Source organism: Colletotrichum navitas (assembly GCF_030913465.1).
Source record: "Colletotrichum navitas strain CBS 125086 chromosome Unknown LY79scaffold_191, whole genome shotgun sequence".
Classification (NCBI taxonomy): domain Eukaryota; kingdom Fungi; phylum Ascomycota; class Sordariomycetes; order Glomerellales; family Glomerellaceae; genus Colletotrichum; species Colletotrichum navitas.
In genome coordinates this window covers 21,064-36,434 of record NW_026850737.1, presented here as the reverse complement: position 1 = coordinate 36,434, position 15,371 = coordinate 21,064, and the positions used below count along the sequence as shown (strand labels likewise).

The following is a 15,371-nucleotide window of genomic DNA, read 5'->3' as shown; positions in this document are numbered from 1 at the left end:
ATATTTCTTATAGTTAAGCTATACTTAGGGCTAGGGTTAAGGTTAAGACTTTAGGGTTAGGGTTTATTCTTAACCTTTTATTTATTATACTATTTATTGCTATTTTAAATTATATATTAGTATTTTATTTTAAGCTTTAGTAAGTAATATATACTATATACTTAATATAATAAACTATAGTATTTTACTATTATTAGTATTAGGTTTATAGTATTTATTTATTATTTTAGTACTTTTTTATAATTAATTATACTATATATTTAATAAAGAGTTATTTTAAAAAATATAAAAGTATTTTCTTTATACACTAGTTAACTAGTAATAACTCTTAAGAAAATACACTAGTTCTATATATAGTAGTATATTAAGAGAAAATATATTTAAAATATATTTTTATTTAGGGCTTTAGAGAGTATACTATAGTTATAGAGCTTAAGGTTATACTAAAAATATAATAAAATTATTATAATACTAGATATAAATTCTACTTTAATTAAATATAAAAAGATTTAAAGTTAGGGTTATAGTTACTAAGAAATTAATTCTTTTATTAAATATATACTATCTGTATTTTATATTTTATATTTTTTTAAAAAATACAAAAATATATTTTTTCTTTAGTATTTATTTAAATCTAAGAAAAATATTTAAAGTTACTAGCTTATAAATCTAGAACTTCAAAGTCTTAAAAGTAAAATAGGCACTTAAAAAAAACTATAATAAGTAAATATATAGATTAAACCTAATTCTTTAGGGAAAAATATAATTTAAAATATAAATATATTTTAATACACTAATATATAGTAAATTATAACCTACCTAAGTTAAATTTTTATATATTTAATATAACTACTAAAAAGATTATATATTTTTATAATAAATTATAAGTATAAATATATATATTTATTAGTATATTAAGGGAAAATATATTTAAAATATATTTTTATAAAAGGCTTTAGAGAGTATACTATAGTTATAAAGCTTAAGGTTACACTAAAAAATATAGTAAAATTATTATAATACTAAATATAAACTCTACTTTAATTAGATATAGAAAGATTTAAAGTTAAGGTTAAGGTTACTAAGAAATTAATTCTTTTAATTAAATATACACTATCTATATTTTATATTCTATATTTTTTTTAAAAATATAAAAATATTTTTTCTTTTAATATTTATTTAAATCTAAGAGAAATATTTAAAGTTACTAGCTTATAAATCTAGAGCTTTAAGGTCTTAAATATAAAATAGATACTTAAGAGAAACTTTAATAAGTATATATATAGATTAAATCTAATTCTTTAGGGAAAAGTATATTTTAAAATATAAATATATTTTAATACACTAGTATTTATACTTATATTTATATTTTCTAAATACACTAATACCTAGATATATACTAATAGGGTTATCCCTTGTTCTACTTATTTATCTACTATATAAGGCACTTGTCTTATAATATTTATTACTTATAGTAGCTAGCTTATCTAGGTCTATAAACTCTTAGATATATTTTAATTAGGCTTTAAGTTAAAAAGTAAAGTACTATAAAAGCTAATTACTTTATAACTTAAGCTTCTTTATAGTACTAATTATTATAAATAATTAAAGAGATATTTCTAAGTAAAAATATTTAAGATAGTTTATTTAAGAGAGATAGTTCTTAGACTATATATATTAGTAATAATAGGATTAGGGGTACAGTATAAGCTAGGCTTATAACTATTATAATATACTTATTTAGTTATAGAATATTATAAGAAAATAGCTTAACTATCTATATTCTAGACTACCTATTAGGGCGTATAGATATATATGTTAGTAAAGTAGATCTAGGCAGTAGATCTAGATTAATAGATATTCTGGCACTGGTTGGATCCATCGAAGGCTGCGCGATGCCGTGAAGGCATTGCGACACATGTAAATTACGTTGTTTCTGTTGAAGTCTTGTGCTGACATCTGCTGCGCGATGGAAAAGGAGGTGTTGCTTTCCGCGCCGCCGTTGGCTAGCTCGAGGCACTCGTCGTCTTCGCGGCTCCGCGTCGTCTCGACCGTTTCCGTCGTGACTTTGACTTCGTGCGTGACGATGATCATGCCCATGCTGTTTTGTAGCACGGGCCAGAAGACGGAGAGGGATGCGCTGATGGCGGCCATGTCGATCTCGAGGAGAGGGCCATGGGGCCCGGGGCGGCCCACGTTAGGTCGAAGGTCGGGTAGGTTCCGGCGCGGGAGCAGACTAGAGCTATGAGACGCCAGGCGGAGAGCATCAGGACGCTTGATCATGCCGTTGGTTAGTACACAAGTAACGAGATGATGGTGAGAGTCGGTTTAGATAAAAACTTACAGGCTGCCCAACAAAAAGAGACCAAGAACGCGAACTCTCTTACGGGACCTCTTGTTCGCCTCGGCGTTGAGGTACAGCGGTAAAGGAATGGCAAAGATGATGAACTCGAGAATCATGTTGCTCGTGGCATGAGCCTCATACGTCCGTATCAGCTCCTCCGCAACCTGCGTTCCGAAACCCCAGCGTCCGCAGGCGGCTATTGATCAGTCCCAGTAGGCTACTACGGGGATGCAGGGTACCCAGGCGAGGAAGATGAAGGTGGCCCCCACATTGCTACGATGCAGATCATGACGATGGTAAAGATCCGTGGTTTTGATCCGCGCTCAAAGGTCTGTAGATATTGAAGCAGGATGGCGACCTTGATGAGAGACGTCGATATCGGCAATGTGCCGATGCAGACGTAGAAGATCTAGTCACTCATGGTCACAATGGATGTGCTGAGAAGTATCGATCCGCATCGTAAGAAGGGGGAGAATAGTTACCTTCATGAACTTGATGAACCTATAATACTCTATCAATAATATGTCGTCTCCTAGCCCAAAGTCCATTGCTAGTTTACTTGTCAGCATACGCTCCGGACTAAGTGTAGATGCCGGCGTATCGTGACTTACCTACGCAAGTACTGATGCTTCCGATTGAGATTGAAATCATGACCAGCACCAGAAAGAAGTCATCCAATCCTACGGCTCGAACAATGAAGATGCGGGTCCATATTCGCATGCCGGCACACAGTGATGCTAGTATCTGCACACATGATGTTAAGATGATGTTCTAGTAAAGCACATCGTGCATGTAATCGGTGCCAAGGAGAGTGACGACCTCGGCGTCACCGCAGTAATGCAATCTTAAAGCCCTTTAATCTATAGGCAAGGCCGGCGACAGGCTAGGTAAATATAGCCTAAAGTACAAGTCCGGCAACGACATGTAAACGCAAGACCTTGGAATCTCTAACTCCTTGCCTAACATAATCTATATAGTACGTCGACTTAACGATTAACTATTACTTTGCCTACAGAGTCAAGGGATTATGTATTATATAGAATACATTCTCTGACATAGCTACAAATAGTCTTGCTGGCCGCTTGCAGCAAAATAGCAGCTGTTGTGGTCGTTTGAAGAAAGTGGCGAAGTTAATGATCAGAGTGTATGGAGCTGCGCGGGATATAGGGTTCTTGACTTGAACGGGTTGGCCTGCATGTTGTCAACAACCCCATTATATCCCGCTATCATGCGAGGACGCTGATTGATGCGCGTTGTGTGTTGACTGACTCTCCCTCCCCGGTAGCATCTTACTGGGTACGTCGCAGAGCCTTCGTGGCAATCTGTTGTACCATCACACCAAGAGCCCCGCCAAGGGCATCACCACCAAAGTTACCAACGCCCGCAAAACTCATGGCAAAACTCCGGACTTCGTCTGGCTCACCAGTCTTCCGGAAATCCTCGCCAATCTTGAAGTTGGTATTGGTTACTCCACTTCCGACGCAAGCCCCGGTCAAAAACAACACGAATACCCATACCCCATAGTATTTAAGGAATGGATATGCAAATTGCATCAGGCCGATCGCCATGACGGCTATTTGTATACCAGTCCAAACCCATATGTGTGGCGACGGACGCAGACTGGATAGTGTGCTAAAAAGAAACTGGGCGGCTCCATAGGAAAGGACTGGTGTGAGGGTCAGCCTCATTATTGTGCAAAAGCTACATGGTTCTTCTCACAGGCAAGTTGGAATTGCATATCCCCGTCTGGAGCATCCCTGAAAGTTTCTAGCTCCTGAAGTGTTGGACCCGTTCCAAGGAGTGTCACAATTGCAGAGGAAGTGCAGAATATCAACGGCAGGACGTACTTGGGAAGGATAGTCTTGATCAAGAACACCACCCTTGAACGGTGTTTGCCAAAAGCAGGCTGATAGTTCTCGATGGGACCGCCTACGCTGCATGTTATGGCTTCCTGCTGTGATGGTATCAGTATTGTATGCTTGCGGGACTAGAAATACTGACAGGTTCGGTACTGTCGGAGCCATTGTCTGTATTGTCGCTTCTTCGCCTCGTCCCAGTTAAACTTTCGATTCTGGATTTTTCTGCAGCCGCCCGACACCCAGGGTCCGTTACTATCCACCACACAATTGGGATGAGGATTGTTGTAGATAGAAAGACAAGAAAAGTCCGCCTCCAATCATTGTTCAGGCCAACCATAAATGCGGTGTACAGACCAGGCCCTAGGATGATGGCACATCCACTGCCTACGCTGAGGGCCAAAACAGCTTCTGGTGGAAAGAATGCTGCTACAGCCATGTAAATGTTGGTGCCGAATGCGTAGACAAAGCCTCCGAACATGGTTCCGATGATAGGAGCTGCCTTATTGTTGGGGGTCGCGCCACCCTCGAGCACGTGAGGAAGGGTCGGGATGAGATATGCCAGTGCCGTGGATGCTGTGCAGATGACCGTGCACACGTCGTAGGGAATGAAACGGGCGACGAACGGAGTTCCCACCGAAATAATAGCACCAGTCAATGAGGCACAAACTTCGTACACGCCTGTGAAGCCAGTGAACATGACATTTGCGCCTGTTGTAATGACTGCCGAAGGCATTGCGATCTGTCCTTAAGTCAAAAAAAAAGTATAGCGTAGTTCTGCATTCAGACTTACTAGAAGCCCTAGAAAGAAGAACGCAATTACCACTCTCCAGTTGATTTTGGGTTTGGTGACCACGTTAAGCGGAAGCATAGGGTCTTGTAGAGGCTGCACATGGTGAGCGCCCTTTTGAGCAGGTTTGCCGAATTCTCTCCCCGCTGTGTTTGGTTCCAGGGCTAGCTGTATCACGTCATTCATGATGACGATGAGTTTGTTGAAAATACGAATGCCAAAGAAGAAAGCCGACGTGACGGATGAGTAGGAAGGAATAAGTTCAGCGACAATCGTCTGAGACTAAGCATACTACATGAAAAGAGAAGCGAGGGGAGGCTTGGAAATAGGTAAAAATCCACCATAGTCACATTAGGGAGATGGGTCCTGATAGGGTCGGCCCACAGTTCGGTCCGGTCCACAGCGTGGTTAGAGTTTCCTTGGCTGCCACGATGGACGGCGCGTATATTGATTGAGTGTGATACAAGCAACGTCAATACTACTTCGTAAAACTTGGACCACTAGATCCACCCCTTGAGCATGTTGGCTTGTGGCCCTCCGCAACCGGTTGTGAAGAGGGCCGAGCTTGATGCAACGGCGACAGGGGAGGATTGAGCGATTAATCTTGGGTAGTAGGATGATGGAGGCAAGGGTCTCGAGGCCTTGCAAAAGTCTTTGATGGCTGATTCGGGAGAATAGTTCGTAGGGTATTCCAGCTTCGGGGGGGGGGGGGTATCCGTTGTGGGGCCAAAAAGTTCAGGGGGGGTAAAGTAGCTAAGGTTAGGGTTATTAGGCTTATTTAGGCTTAGCTTAGAGTGTGAGAAGTGCAAAAGCTTGAGCATATGCTCAGCATATCCCTTTAGATATAGTGCCTACCCTCTATAACTATAGAGGACTTAGACCTAAGTCTTTTAACTAAGTCCTCTATATTTATAGAAGGTAAACACTATATTTATAGGTATATACTCAGTATATGCTCAGCATATGCTAAGTATGCTTTAGTTAGTTTTTTTTAATCTACACGGTGCTTAGGGCTTTACCCCCCCTGAACTTTTGCCCCACCGGCCGGACACCCCCCCCTGAAGCTGGAATACCCCCCTACTAACTAGGTACCCGGCTGATTCAAGGCAGGCACAGGTTCTGTCCAAGGATACCACTCTTCTAATTAACATAGAAAGTTAGACACTTGTATAACAACAACACTCACATCGACCCACCCTACCATTCTTGGGCGTCTGACCTGAGCTGTTGCCACTACAAGACTGAAGCGAGCCTGAGTCGAGGACTGAGTACCTGGGATGAACGCACTTGAATGTGTTCTTGATGGGTCAGGAAATAGGACTGCATTATGGTGGCCAGCAGCTCATGTCAGTTTGATTTAGGCGTGTGAGCTAGTGGGAGAGGGTGGTTATTGGACTTAGTTTGAACTGCTCAGACTCCCAGAGCATGAGAGATTCATCCTACCTATGTCGTAAGTCAAAGTCCCCACTTTTCGACCATCCCCGTCCTTCTAACCAATGTATATCGAGAAACAACAAATTGAGTGCTCAGTGGTAGAGTTATGCCTATGCGAGCCTCGGTTGCCGGGCCCTGGTATAACGCAAAGTATATGGACGCAAAGGCGCATGGCGCCAATGTAATTTTCCCTCATCAACCTCTTCTGTTTCCATCTGATTCTGCCACATGATAGCTGACTCTACTGGTGCCCTTTGACCGACTGATCTTCTTCACGGTCGTTTTGCCGCACAATTTAGTGCTGTCGACGTGGGTGCCGCCACAAGGATAGGTCGCGGCACCGACGATGGTAACCACGCGAAACTTCTCTGTGTTATCCATCCCCAAAACCTTGCGGTCCGGGATGAGTTTCTCCATGCCATTTGCTTTGAAATCCTCCTCGTCCCACCAGCGTACTTCTACTGGCATGTTCTTTTCCACGTAGGCATCAACCTTCTCCTGAATTTCATCCTTCCATTTGCCTTGGATTGAACCTAGAAAGTCGCACGATGCCGAGTCGGGAAAGTGTGATGCCTTGGTCTCGTCAAAGCCCTCAATTCTCCCCTCAAGAAGATGTCGAACCGCTGATCCTAGAACATGACCTGCTGTGTGATAGCGTGAACATAGCAGGCGATACTCTGTATCGATAGCCTGGGTGACCTTGTGGCCTGGCTGGAAAACCGCTGATGGTTTGGCGAAGCGTCCGCAATGCAACACTTGCCGCGGTTGAGTCGCAGCCATGCGCACCATCTGCACATGGAACTTATCCCCCAACCCGTTTTCCATGACACCCCGATCAGAAGGCTGGCCACCGCCTTGAGGATGGAACACGGTAGCATCGGTGATGACGACGTGATCATCGTCTGCGGCATGCTTGAAAAGGTCCTTGTCAGCGGACGCAAGGGATGCAAAGGTCTTTACAGCTTCAACAGCGACTAGGAGAGTGGACAAGTGGCTATCGCGCTGGTATGATAACAGAGTACGTTGCATGATTTTCGGGGCGTTGGGAGTTGGCCGCCTCAAAGTGAGAGAGTACCTTGCTGATGGTTGTGGAAGAGAAAAGAGTCCTTAGAATAATCGGCGATCAGGTTATCAATTCCTTGTGTATGATTCCAGAGAAAACTCCTTTGAGTGGTATGTGGAAGCTACTGCGGAACGCCCAGATTGCTTTTCCGACCAATACATATATACAAAAAGTGCGCATAAATTGTGGATCAAGTAGTAGTCTAACGCAGGAGGAATTCTTAGTAGACAAGGGGAGGATAAGCACCTATTCCAGGATCTTGACGGTTTGCGTACATAGTGCTTGCGGGGCCTATTCACCATGCATTCGTCACTAAACTCATGCATGGTGAATGGGCCCCGCAAGCAATGTTATGATGACGTGTTCATTGGGTATAGGATTTTTCAAACCACTCCCAATCTCGGATGCTATTAAGGTTTCAGCTTGTCTGTATAGTCGTCGTATCTGAGGCGCATACTGCGGTATTAGGCAAAAGTAAAACCCCATGTCCAGCAGATGTGGCCGTGCTTATGCGACTGACACCTGTGGGTCAATATGAGATGGTGGATTTATATTTGAACCATTTCAGCGCTGATAATAGCGAGGTCTTTCGTCTAGAAATGTACCTTTGAAGCATTTTAGCTTGAAAAGCGCTCCTACCGCCCCTAATGTTCGTTATACGATGGTACTAGGCCGAAGTTTTATACCCCTGGTCAGCATGCATCATCCAGAGGCCCAGAAGAAGGAAAGACTCGATGTTTTGGGGCTTCTTTGCAGGTGGCAAGAAAGCCCCAGGGGTGGGGTTGTATGGGAAATGGAGAGACGAGGGACGAGGGACTACTAACGCTGAATCATACCAGCAGCAACACATAGTCCCTCTCATTGATGCCTTTTTCTATTAGCATCGACAGACTAGTATCAAGCTTGCCCTCCTGCAGGATAGAGCCAGCTCACATACTGCCTTCAGCACTCATGAGGAGTTAGATGTCAGAGGTATAGAGGTCATTGACTTCCCTCCATACTCGCCAGACTTCAACCCCGTAGAGTCTTTCTAGAACTGGATGAAGAGCTATATCCAGATTAATTATAGACGCATTTAGCAGCCGCCTCGCCAGACCCTCAACAGCTAGGTTAGAGAGGTGTGGGAAGCACTCCACTATTATGCCCAGCGACTATTGAGTATGCGTGCGAGATTTCAAGCAGTGGTTAACGCGAATGGTGCATGCAAGATTTTTAACTTTGGCTGGATTGGATAGCAACAGAAGGGGATGGAAGATGTATTTTAATTAGGTCAATCATCGGGGGTTGACATCACAAGGGTGGGGGGTACTTACCCCTACCACTCTGTATCGATTCACTAAAACTCCGACATCGGTCGCGTTCTATATCCAGCAAGCTTTGCCTAGAGTATCCCTTTAGTTGAGAACTGACCTCACTAACCCCCGTGAGGGGTAGGAGCAAATCAGGCCACAGCAATTAACGCCAAAAGCCAATAGTTTTAAGCTACTTCTATTTACATAGCGTTTTACCTATGCCAAAGGTACTAACAATCTTTACCTTTATATAAAGGTATATTATAGTCTAAGTAGCCTTACTAAGTCCTTTGTTACTATAGGCCTAGATCTACTAGATACTTATTAGGCTAAATTATTTATATTATTATATTACTCTAGAATAGAGTTATCTAGGTAAATAATAGTAAAGTTCTTTAGTAAGACTTCTATATAAATAGTACTATAAATAAAGGTATATATATTATAAGATATTATTATTTTAATAATAATATTAGTGATAATATTAAAATAGGTAATAGTTACTAGTAAAATAATATTCTAAATCAATGTATTATCATATATGTCCAAAAGTGAGGGGTAAAAGTGGGGGTGGGTCCACCTAGGGGTTAGTGAGGTCAGTTCGCAACTAAAGGGATACCACTCTCGACAAGCCTAGAGTTGATCCCAAGCCGCATATGAATACAGTATACTGGAGTGCGTGGTGAGGCCTCTTGAATCTGGCGACAGCTCTACCCCCAAAGCAACAACCAAATGTGATGCCAGCTTGCATTGGTCCAAGTCGATTAATCTGATCGACTAATTGTTGATGGGAGCAATTTAGGCTGGCGAAATAGGTATATAAACTCCCACATTCCCGTCTGTCCTACCTTCCCACTGACAAGACCAAACTTCTTCATTCACACAACTCCTTGCATATCCATTCTTCGTTCCTGAAACTTCTGCTTATTCTTGAAAATATCAACATGACCTCCGAAACGTCTCAGAGCTTCTTCAACTTGCCGTCCGTCGGACGAACATCGGACTTTGGCCATAAGAAGCATTTTGGGCCCTCCGTCAAGACCACGGTAACTACTAACTGGTCTACCTTTGAGGACCAACCCATGTCGTCCGGGGCTTTGATCGATGTCTTTGCGGACAGAATTCCCGTGGTTCGCGTGAAGAACTTTCTTACATCGGATGAATGTACGCGCATGCTGGAAGTGATTCGAACCCATCAACTGGTATGAACGCATTCCATACCCGCTCATTGAAATCTTCTGCTAAGCCGATGTAAAAGGGTGCCTATGATACTGAGAACACCTGGCCACGGGTTGGGGTCTCTGGAATCACCCAGTATGACCATATTAAAGGCAAGTTCACGCGAGGCCTCAGCAGATTCTCCCTGAGTTTAGCCAGCTAATACCCTAGCCTTGATAGACAAGACTCAGTATTTTGACAGAGTGACTGAGGCCCGCACGCTGCAGGATCGCTGGAAAAAGGAAGCAGACATCGACATCTTGGAGCGAGTTATGGACAAGTTACGGTCCGTGACAGACATGGATGTACGTGTGGCCAGCGAAGACGATAAAGAATACTTCGCCGGGATCCTTCGAGCAATGGACAGAGGCATTGGCGTCCACGCAGACTATGCACCTTACGTAGGTTACAAGCCTCTTGCTCTTGAGTTGGACTTTGGCGTCGCTAAGCATCATGATATACCGCAGGAAGCTGCAGGCTGGAAAATCGGCGACTGTGTTGCTCAGGTCACTTGGAACATCCTTCTCAACACGGTCCCTGGTGGAGACACCATCATCTACGACCGCCAGTGGCAAGCCCCCGACGATGATATTGCGTGGCGCAAGAAATTTCCTAGGGATTCATACCACCCTCAAATGCTTCAGGGGCACCCGTTCAAGGCCATGGAAGCAGTGGCCGGCGACCTGACCTTATTCAACCCGAGGTATGTCAGAGTGCACAGAGATAATGAGCAGTCTATTTTTTTTAACAAAGCACGTCTCCAAATAGGAACTTCCATGAGGTGAAGGCATGCGATGTCTCTCGAGACCACCCAGTGCATGACATTCGTTTCACTGTCAGCTCGTTCATTGGATTTTTGCCAGGTGACGCAACACGCCCTGATTCGCTAGTCCTCTGGTCGTAGATATAACACTGAAATAAGCTTTGAGCGCTAGTCAGCCGCTATGCTAAGCTATCACCGGATAAATAGTAAGCGCGCTGGAGTTTCAGAGCGATGCAACCCTCTGGTCAAGATGGCCAGGGGTGGGCTCTCGTTAAAGGTGACTTACGCTTGGCCCGGCCGGGCCGGTGCGCGAGGTGGGGCCCCGGCGGGAAACAGGGGGGGCTGATATAGTACGCTCCATAAGCTCGAGTCATTCATCCGGAACCCCTTGGCGCTACCTGACGTACCTAGACGCAAACCCACTCGTTAAAACAACAATACAACCCTCATTTATACGGATGATCAGTAAATTATTCTCTAACGGTCCCTCCAGTTGATTCGATGTCTCAATAAAGCTTAAAGATACACAACAAGATGTGCTCTGCAGTTCCGAACTGCTACCTCGTGTCAACCTGCGGTACATACAACTGTAAGGGCATTTAATCCAGCCAGACTAGTGTTGAAATTTACGCGTCTGTTCATGGCGAAGTCGGCAGAGTTGATGATCTGTGATGCATGAGCATGTTTGGGGAAACCGCTTCGGGTCATTAACCACTTGGACCAGGATTATGGAGGGCGGCCTCGTGAGAGTAAAGGCATAGAACCTAGTGATGTTTTTGTTGAAGGGAATGTTGACCTTGACCGCTTTTGCGACTGATTTTCCGACACCCCCAAGCATAGGAAGCTTGCATCCAGGACTGATTTGTATGTCTAGGACCGGCACCAATCATCCGCGCCATCTTTCTAGGTACCTGGACCCCTCATGTTAGTCAGTGGGTCCGGACTTCCTTGATTTCCTCACCGACTATCCGTAATACAGAGTAATCTAAAAAAAATTATGCATGTCGATCACAAATTTCACCAATAAGAGCCATGAGGTATACATGGACCAAAACTCCACCGGACCTGTCGAGGAGTTTACTATGGTATCGGGCCAAAGTTTAACCCCCTCGTCAGGTAAATATGGCCGTGCTTTTCTGATTACCTCAGCGACGGTACTTTGAGGTTCTTGTGCACATCCATGTAGTAGGGGAGCATGAACTTTCGTGGGAAGGCACCCTGCCTTTGATCAATCCCATGTAGTCTCTGGATTTCCTTCGCAAAATTGTAGAGGAGTCATCATCATGTACTATGTACTAACACTTCGTACCTTCCGGTTTTAAGCCGCCCTATGATAGGGGAACAGAAGGCCTCATGCCCTCGCCGCTTTCCTCGCCCTCCTCTCCTCGGTCTCCCCCCTGTTGTTCTTCTTTTTCCTCTTCGATCTCGCTTCCGCCTCCGCCCCCGCCTCGCTCTCCGAGATCGTCGTGGTCTGCGATTTTAGGTGTGGGGGCGCCACTTTCCTCTGCCTCCTCCTCTCTTGCTCTCTTCTTGTGCGCCTGGATTGTCCTCTCCAAGAGCCCGCTTCACACGAAACTCACGCACAGATCCACTTACCGCCTGGCGCTTTTCAATCTGGTTCAGCCCGCTCTGTGTCACCATCTGCGTTAGCTTTAGTTCGGTATCTTCGTAGAGAGAAAGCTTTGAGGTGGAGGGATGTTTGTCGATTGACTTTGAAATGTCATGAGTAATGCGGTAAAATCAACATGGCCGAAGAGCGTGTTGGGTGACCGCCAGCAGAGGGAGGAGACCTGATTAGGCAAAGGTCCCTATGCAAAAAGTTGTTGGTGGATTGGAGGTTTTTTTGTTGCGCTTATCTTAGCTTAGTCGTTCAACGCCAACACTGAAGACTTAATAGGTGATCACAGCTCACACAGTTACCTAGAAGTTATGACTTATGCTTTGCGACGAAGAACAGTAGATTAGCTTGTATAGTGTCTCAATGGAGTAGGGCCTGAATCAACGAAGTCTGGAGATTGGCTGAGCCGTACCGTTACCATTGGTGCAATACGTACAAGCGATTCGATCTTCATAACCGAAGACAGACGATACATAGACAAAACAATAGGCCTTAATTATGATTATCATCTTAGCGGGATTGAACATGTGTCACTAAATCAAGTTGAACTTTTCTTTGCTAACAATAAGAGATATCCGAACTAAAGGCTTTCGTACCTCTTCCATTTATGACTGTACGAGCAGATGCCCTGTTTTTGTGTCCCAACATACATCATGAAAACATTGTTTACGCTTTCACCTTTTTGGCAGCGGGCTCCGCGGCGGTATCATCCAAAGCACGCTGGTTCGGCCCGCCAGCAAGCTCTCCTTTCGCCTTCTCGAACTTCGCCAGCTCCTCGGTAGTAATGTTCGACAGCAGCGGCTGCTTACCCTCTGCAATTTCCAGGTGAAAAGTGCGGATAATCGAGTCCGCGTCGTCGATAGCGATCGGCCTGATGTCTGCCATAGCCTTGATCTTCTGAGTGACGAGCTTGATCTGGGCGTCAGTCATAGTAAGGCCAAGCTGCTCAACACGGCCCTTGATGGCGTTCCATCCCGTTAATCTCGAGGCGAAGTGGATATATCTGCTTAAGCCAAAGTCTGCAGGATTAATAATCTCTATAAGATGCGTTAGCTTTGTCACTAGCTAGAAACACAGTATTAAAGTTGTATACCATATGTGCTAGGGTTGTTCAGCATAGCCTTGGCGTGGATACCAGCCTTATGGGTAAAGGCAGAGAAGCCAGTGATGTAGTTGTTGAAAGGGATGTTGATCTCGACGGCCTCAGCAACAAGGTTCTCAATTTCCTTTAGCTTATGTAGTTTATATTTGGACTTGGTGTATTCTGGGGCGGCAACGACCATACGAGCCATGAGACCACCAAGGGGAGTGATACCGTTACGCTCACCGATACCAATAACAGAGGTGTCAACTAGAAGTATATTAGCGACAGTTCTCACAAAACTACTTAGCAAATGACTTACTGTGGGTGGCGCCGGCCTCGAGAGCGCAGTAGGCGTTAGCGATAGCGCATCCAGTGTCGTTGTGGAACTATTAGGGTTTAAACAAAGCTTCACATAGGCTAAGTACGGACGCAGCTTACGTGAGTCTCAATATCGCAGCTGACAACACCTCTCAAGGTCCGGACAAGGTCGTAGACCTGTCTGGGGCTTGCGCAGCCGACTGTATCAGCAATACCAACTCTATGAACGCCAACCTTGTCGACAGCGCTGTAGACAGAAAGCAGGTCAACGAGGTCAGAGCGGAAGGAGTCCTCGGATGAGAAGCGAATCTCGAGACCCTTAGACTTAACAAAGTTAATGACCTCGATAGCGGTGTTGATGATGTAGGTTATGTCCTTGCCGTGGGAGTGCTCGCGCAGGTAAGAAGAGGTTCCAATAACAACATCGACTCCGTCAACACCGGTCTCAACGGCAAGGCGTGCATCGTCCATCTGCCCCTGTTAGTATTTCGCCTGTTTTAGTGCAGGTAAAAGGCTTATTACGTGGCAGCGGACGTGGGTGAGGATCTTGGACTTGAGGCCAAGCTTGCAAATGGCCTCGCAGTCCTTGCGGGACTGCTCAGAGGCAGCAGGGGAGGTAAGCTCGATGTAGTCGACGCCGAAGTCATTGAGGGCCTTGGCAATCTTGATCTTGGTCTCGGTTCCAAAGAAGGCGTTAGCGAATTGCTCGCCCTCTCTTAGAGTGGACTCGACTATGGGTTACACGTCAGTTGGTTCGAATCAGAGGAAGTGCTGATGGCTGAACACACTAATCTTGTATCGTTCGACATTGCTGAGGAAATTGCCAACCGGCTGGTATGGGTTGCTGTGCTTCTGCTGGGTCTACACCGTCGAATGTCAGAATGCTTCGTCACGGTTGAAACGTTCTTCAAAAGATGGAGCTGGCCCTTACCGGAATGGCAGCGTAGCCAGCGTGGTCTGGACGCAACAAAGTCAGTCATGTCGACACCAAAAATCGCGCACGGGCTTGTGGCACACACCGGCCTTGTTGCTATTGGTAGCGCCATTCGAGCCGTTGGCATGGCCCTCGGTGCCACTGGAGTAACAATTGGAGCCTGGGACGTTAGGACCATGGCACATCTTGTATGATTATGCACCGTATGCTTGTGTAACCAGACAGGTTTGTTAGAGGAGAGCATGTTCAGAATGATGGATAGCAGCAGGATATATCATATAATTTCGAAGAGGAAGACTGTTGAGTCGTGAAGCTGGAAAGGCAACTCAAAGCATTAACAGTTGACCTGCATATGGAAGAAAAAACTTAAAGTCAAATAAATATATAAAAGTATAATAGAATGGCAGGCCGAGCGAGGCGAGGCGAGGCGGTACGCAACAAGGCTCCTCCTACCTGCCGCCTTCCGCCCCCCCGCCTATTGCTACCATCGGATGCAACTTCACCCTAGAATTGCCTGATTTCCCTTTTTTCCCTTCTCCTCTTTATCGAGTTCCCTCTCTTACCTACCAAGAGAAATCTGCAACTGCTGCAGGGAACTAGGACACGACCGTTTCTACGCACTTCGAGGCGATCCGGATTGCTTCCCCAAGAGATCCA

At 44.9% G+C, this 15,371-nt stretch overlaps 6 protein-coding genes across 6 annotated transcripts; 1 reads left to right on the top strand and 5 right to left on the bottom strand.

Moving 5' to 3' along the window:
- Positions 1-1,861: 1,861 nt before the first annotated feature.
- On the bottom strand, positions 1,862-2,739 carry LY79DRAFT_573342 (uncharacterized protein). Its single transcript, XM_060559462.1, has 2 exons — positions 2,345-2,739; positions 1,862-2,274 (listed from the first exon to the last, which is right to left on the bottom strand). The coding sequence occupies exons 1-2, from the start codon at positions 2,458-2,460 to the stop codon at positions 2,091-2,093; spliced, it is 300 nt and encodes a 99-aa protein (XP_060407076.1). The 5' UTR covers positions 2,461-2,739; the 3' UTR covers positions 1,862-2,090.
- A 508-nt stretch (positions 2,740-3,247) lies between these two features.
- Positions 3,248-5,661, bottom strand: LY79DRAFT_136313 (uncharacterized protein). The gene is made up of 4 exons (XM_060550908.1): positions 4,994-5,661; positions 4,346-4,942; positions 4,064-4,298; positions 3,248-4,010 (listed from the first exon to the last, which is right to left on the bottom strand). Exons 1-4 carry the CDS (start codon positions 5,174-5,176, stop codon positions 3,634-3,636), a joined length of 1,392 nt encoding a protein of 463 aa, XP_060407075.1. The 5' UTR covers positions 5,177-5,661; the 3' UTR covers positions 3,248-3,633.
- Positions 5,662-6,123: 462 nt separating this feature from the next.
- LY79DRAFT_573338 (Threonyl/alanyl tRNA synthetase) lies at positions 6,124-7,652 on the bottom strand. Its single transcript, XM_060559461.1, has one exon. It carries the CDS (start codon positions 7,451-7,453, stop codon positions 6,620-6,622), a length of 834 nt encoding a protein of 277 aa, XP_060407074.1. The 5' UTR covers positions 7,454-7,652; the 3' UTR covers positions 6,124-6,619.
- A 439-nt stretch (positions 7,653-8,091) lies between these two features.
- LY79DRAFT_573337 (uncharacterized protein) lies at positions 8,092-8,704 on the bottom strand. Its single transcript, XM_060559460.1, has one exon. It carries the CDS (start codon positions 8,347-8,349, stop codon positions 8,155-8,157), a length of 195 nt encoding a protein of 64 aa, XP_060407073.1. The 5' UTR covers positions 8,350-8,704; the 3' UTR covers positions 8,092-8,154.
- A 923-nt stretch (positions 8,705-9,627) lies between these two features.
- Positions 9,628-11,137, top strand: LY79DRAFT_136241 (uncharacterized protein). The gene is made up of 5 exons (XM_060550907.1): positions 9,628-9,981; positions 10,038-10,110; positions 10,178-10,398; positions 10,465-10,700; positions 10,766-11,137. The coding sequence occupies exons 1-5, from the start codon at positions 9,724-9,726 to the stop codon at positions 10,899-10,901; spliced, it is 924 nt and encodes a 307-aa protein (XP_060407072.1). The 5' UTR covers positions 9,628-9,723; the 3' UTR covers positions 10,902-11,137.
- A 1,772-nt stretch (positions 11,138-12,909) lies between these two features.
- LY79DRAFT_573333 (homocitrate synthase) lies at positions 12,910-15,046 on the bottom strand. Its single transcript, XM_060559459.1, has 8 exons — positions 14,800-15,046; positions 14,712-14,737; positions 14,569-14,641; positions 14,303-14,511; positions 13,901-14,251; positions 13,782-13,848; positions 13,472-13,729; positions 12,910-13,415 (listed from the first exon to the last, which is right to left on the bottom strand). Exons 1-8 carry the CDS (start codon positions 14,897-14,899, stop codon positions 13,045-13,047), a joined length of 1,455 nt encoding a protein of 484 aa, XP_060407071.1. The 5' UTR covers positions 14,900-15,046; the 3' UTR covers positions 12,910-13,044.
- Between the last annotated feature and the right edge of the window lie 325 nt (positions 15,047-15,371).

Coding starts and splice junctions, on each gene's coding strand:
- LY79DRAFT_573342 (XM_060559462.1), bottom strand. CDS start 2,460: ATGATTCTCGAGTTCATCATCTTTGCCATTCCTTTACCGCTGTACCTC. Junction 2,275..2,344: donor CTCTTTTTGTTGGGCAGCCT/GTAAGTTTTTAT, acceptor GGCATGATCAAG/CGTCCTGATGCTCTCCGCCT.
- LY79DRAFT_136313 (XM_060550908.1), bottom strand. CDS start 5,176: ATGAATGACGTGATACAGCTAGCCCTGGAACCAAACACAGCGGGGAGA. Junction 4,943..4,993: donor TCTTCTTTCTAGGGCTTCTA/GTAAGTCTGAAT, acceptor ACTTAAGGACAG/ATCGCAATGCCTTCGGCAGT. Junction 4,011..4,063: donor TATGCAATTCCAACTTGCCT/GTGAGAAGAACC, acceptor CCCTCACACCAG/TCCTTTCCTATGGAGCCGCC.
- LY79DRAFT_573338 (XM_060559461.1), bottom strand. CDS start 7,453: ATGCAACGTACTCTGTTATCATACCAGCGCGATAGCCACTTGTCCACT.
- LY79DRAFT_573337 (XM_060559460.1), bottom strand. CDS start 8,349: ATGAGAGGGACTATGTGTTGCTGCTGGTATGATTCAGCGTTAGTAGTC.
- LY79DRAFT_136241 (XM_060550907.1), top strand. CDS start 9,724: ATGACCTCCGAAACGTCTCAGAGCTTCTTCAACTTGCCGTCCGTCGGA. Junction 9,982..10,037: donor TGATTCGAACCCATCAACTG/GTATGAACGCAT, acceptor CCGATGTAAAAG/GGTGCCTATGATACTGAGAA. Junction 10,701..10,765: donor CTGACCTTATTCAACCCGAG/GTATGTCAGAGT, acceptor GTCTCCAAATAG/GAACTTCCATGAGGTGAAGG.
- LY79DRAFT_573333 (XM_060559459.1), bottom strand. CDS start 14,899: ATGTGCCATGGTCCTAACGTCCCAGGCTCCAATTGTTACTCCAGTGGC. Junction 14,642..14,711: donor CTGGCTACGCTGCCATTCCG/GTAAGGGCCAGC, acceptor TCGACGGTGTAG/ACCCAGCAGAAGCACAGCAA. Junction 13,849..13,900: donor GCTGCGATATTGAGACTCAC/GTAAGCTGCGTC, acceptor AAACCCTAATAG/TTCCACAACGACACTGGATG.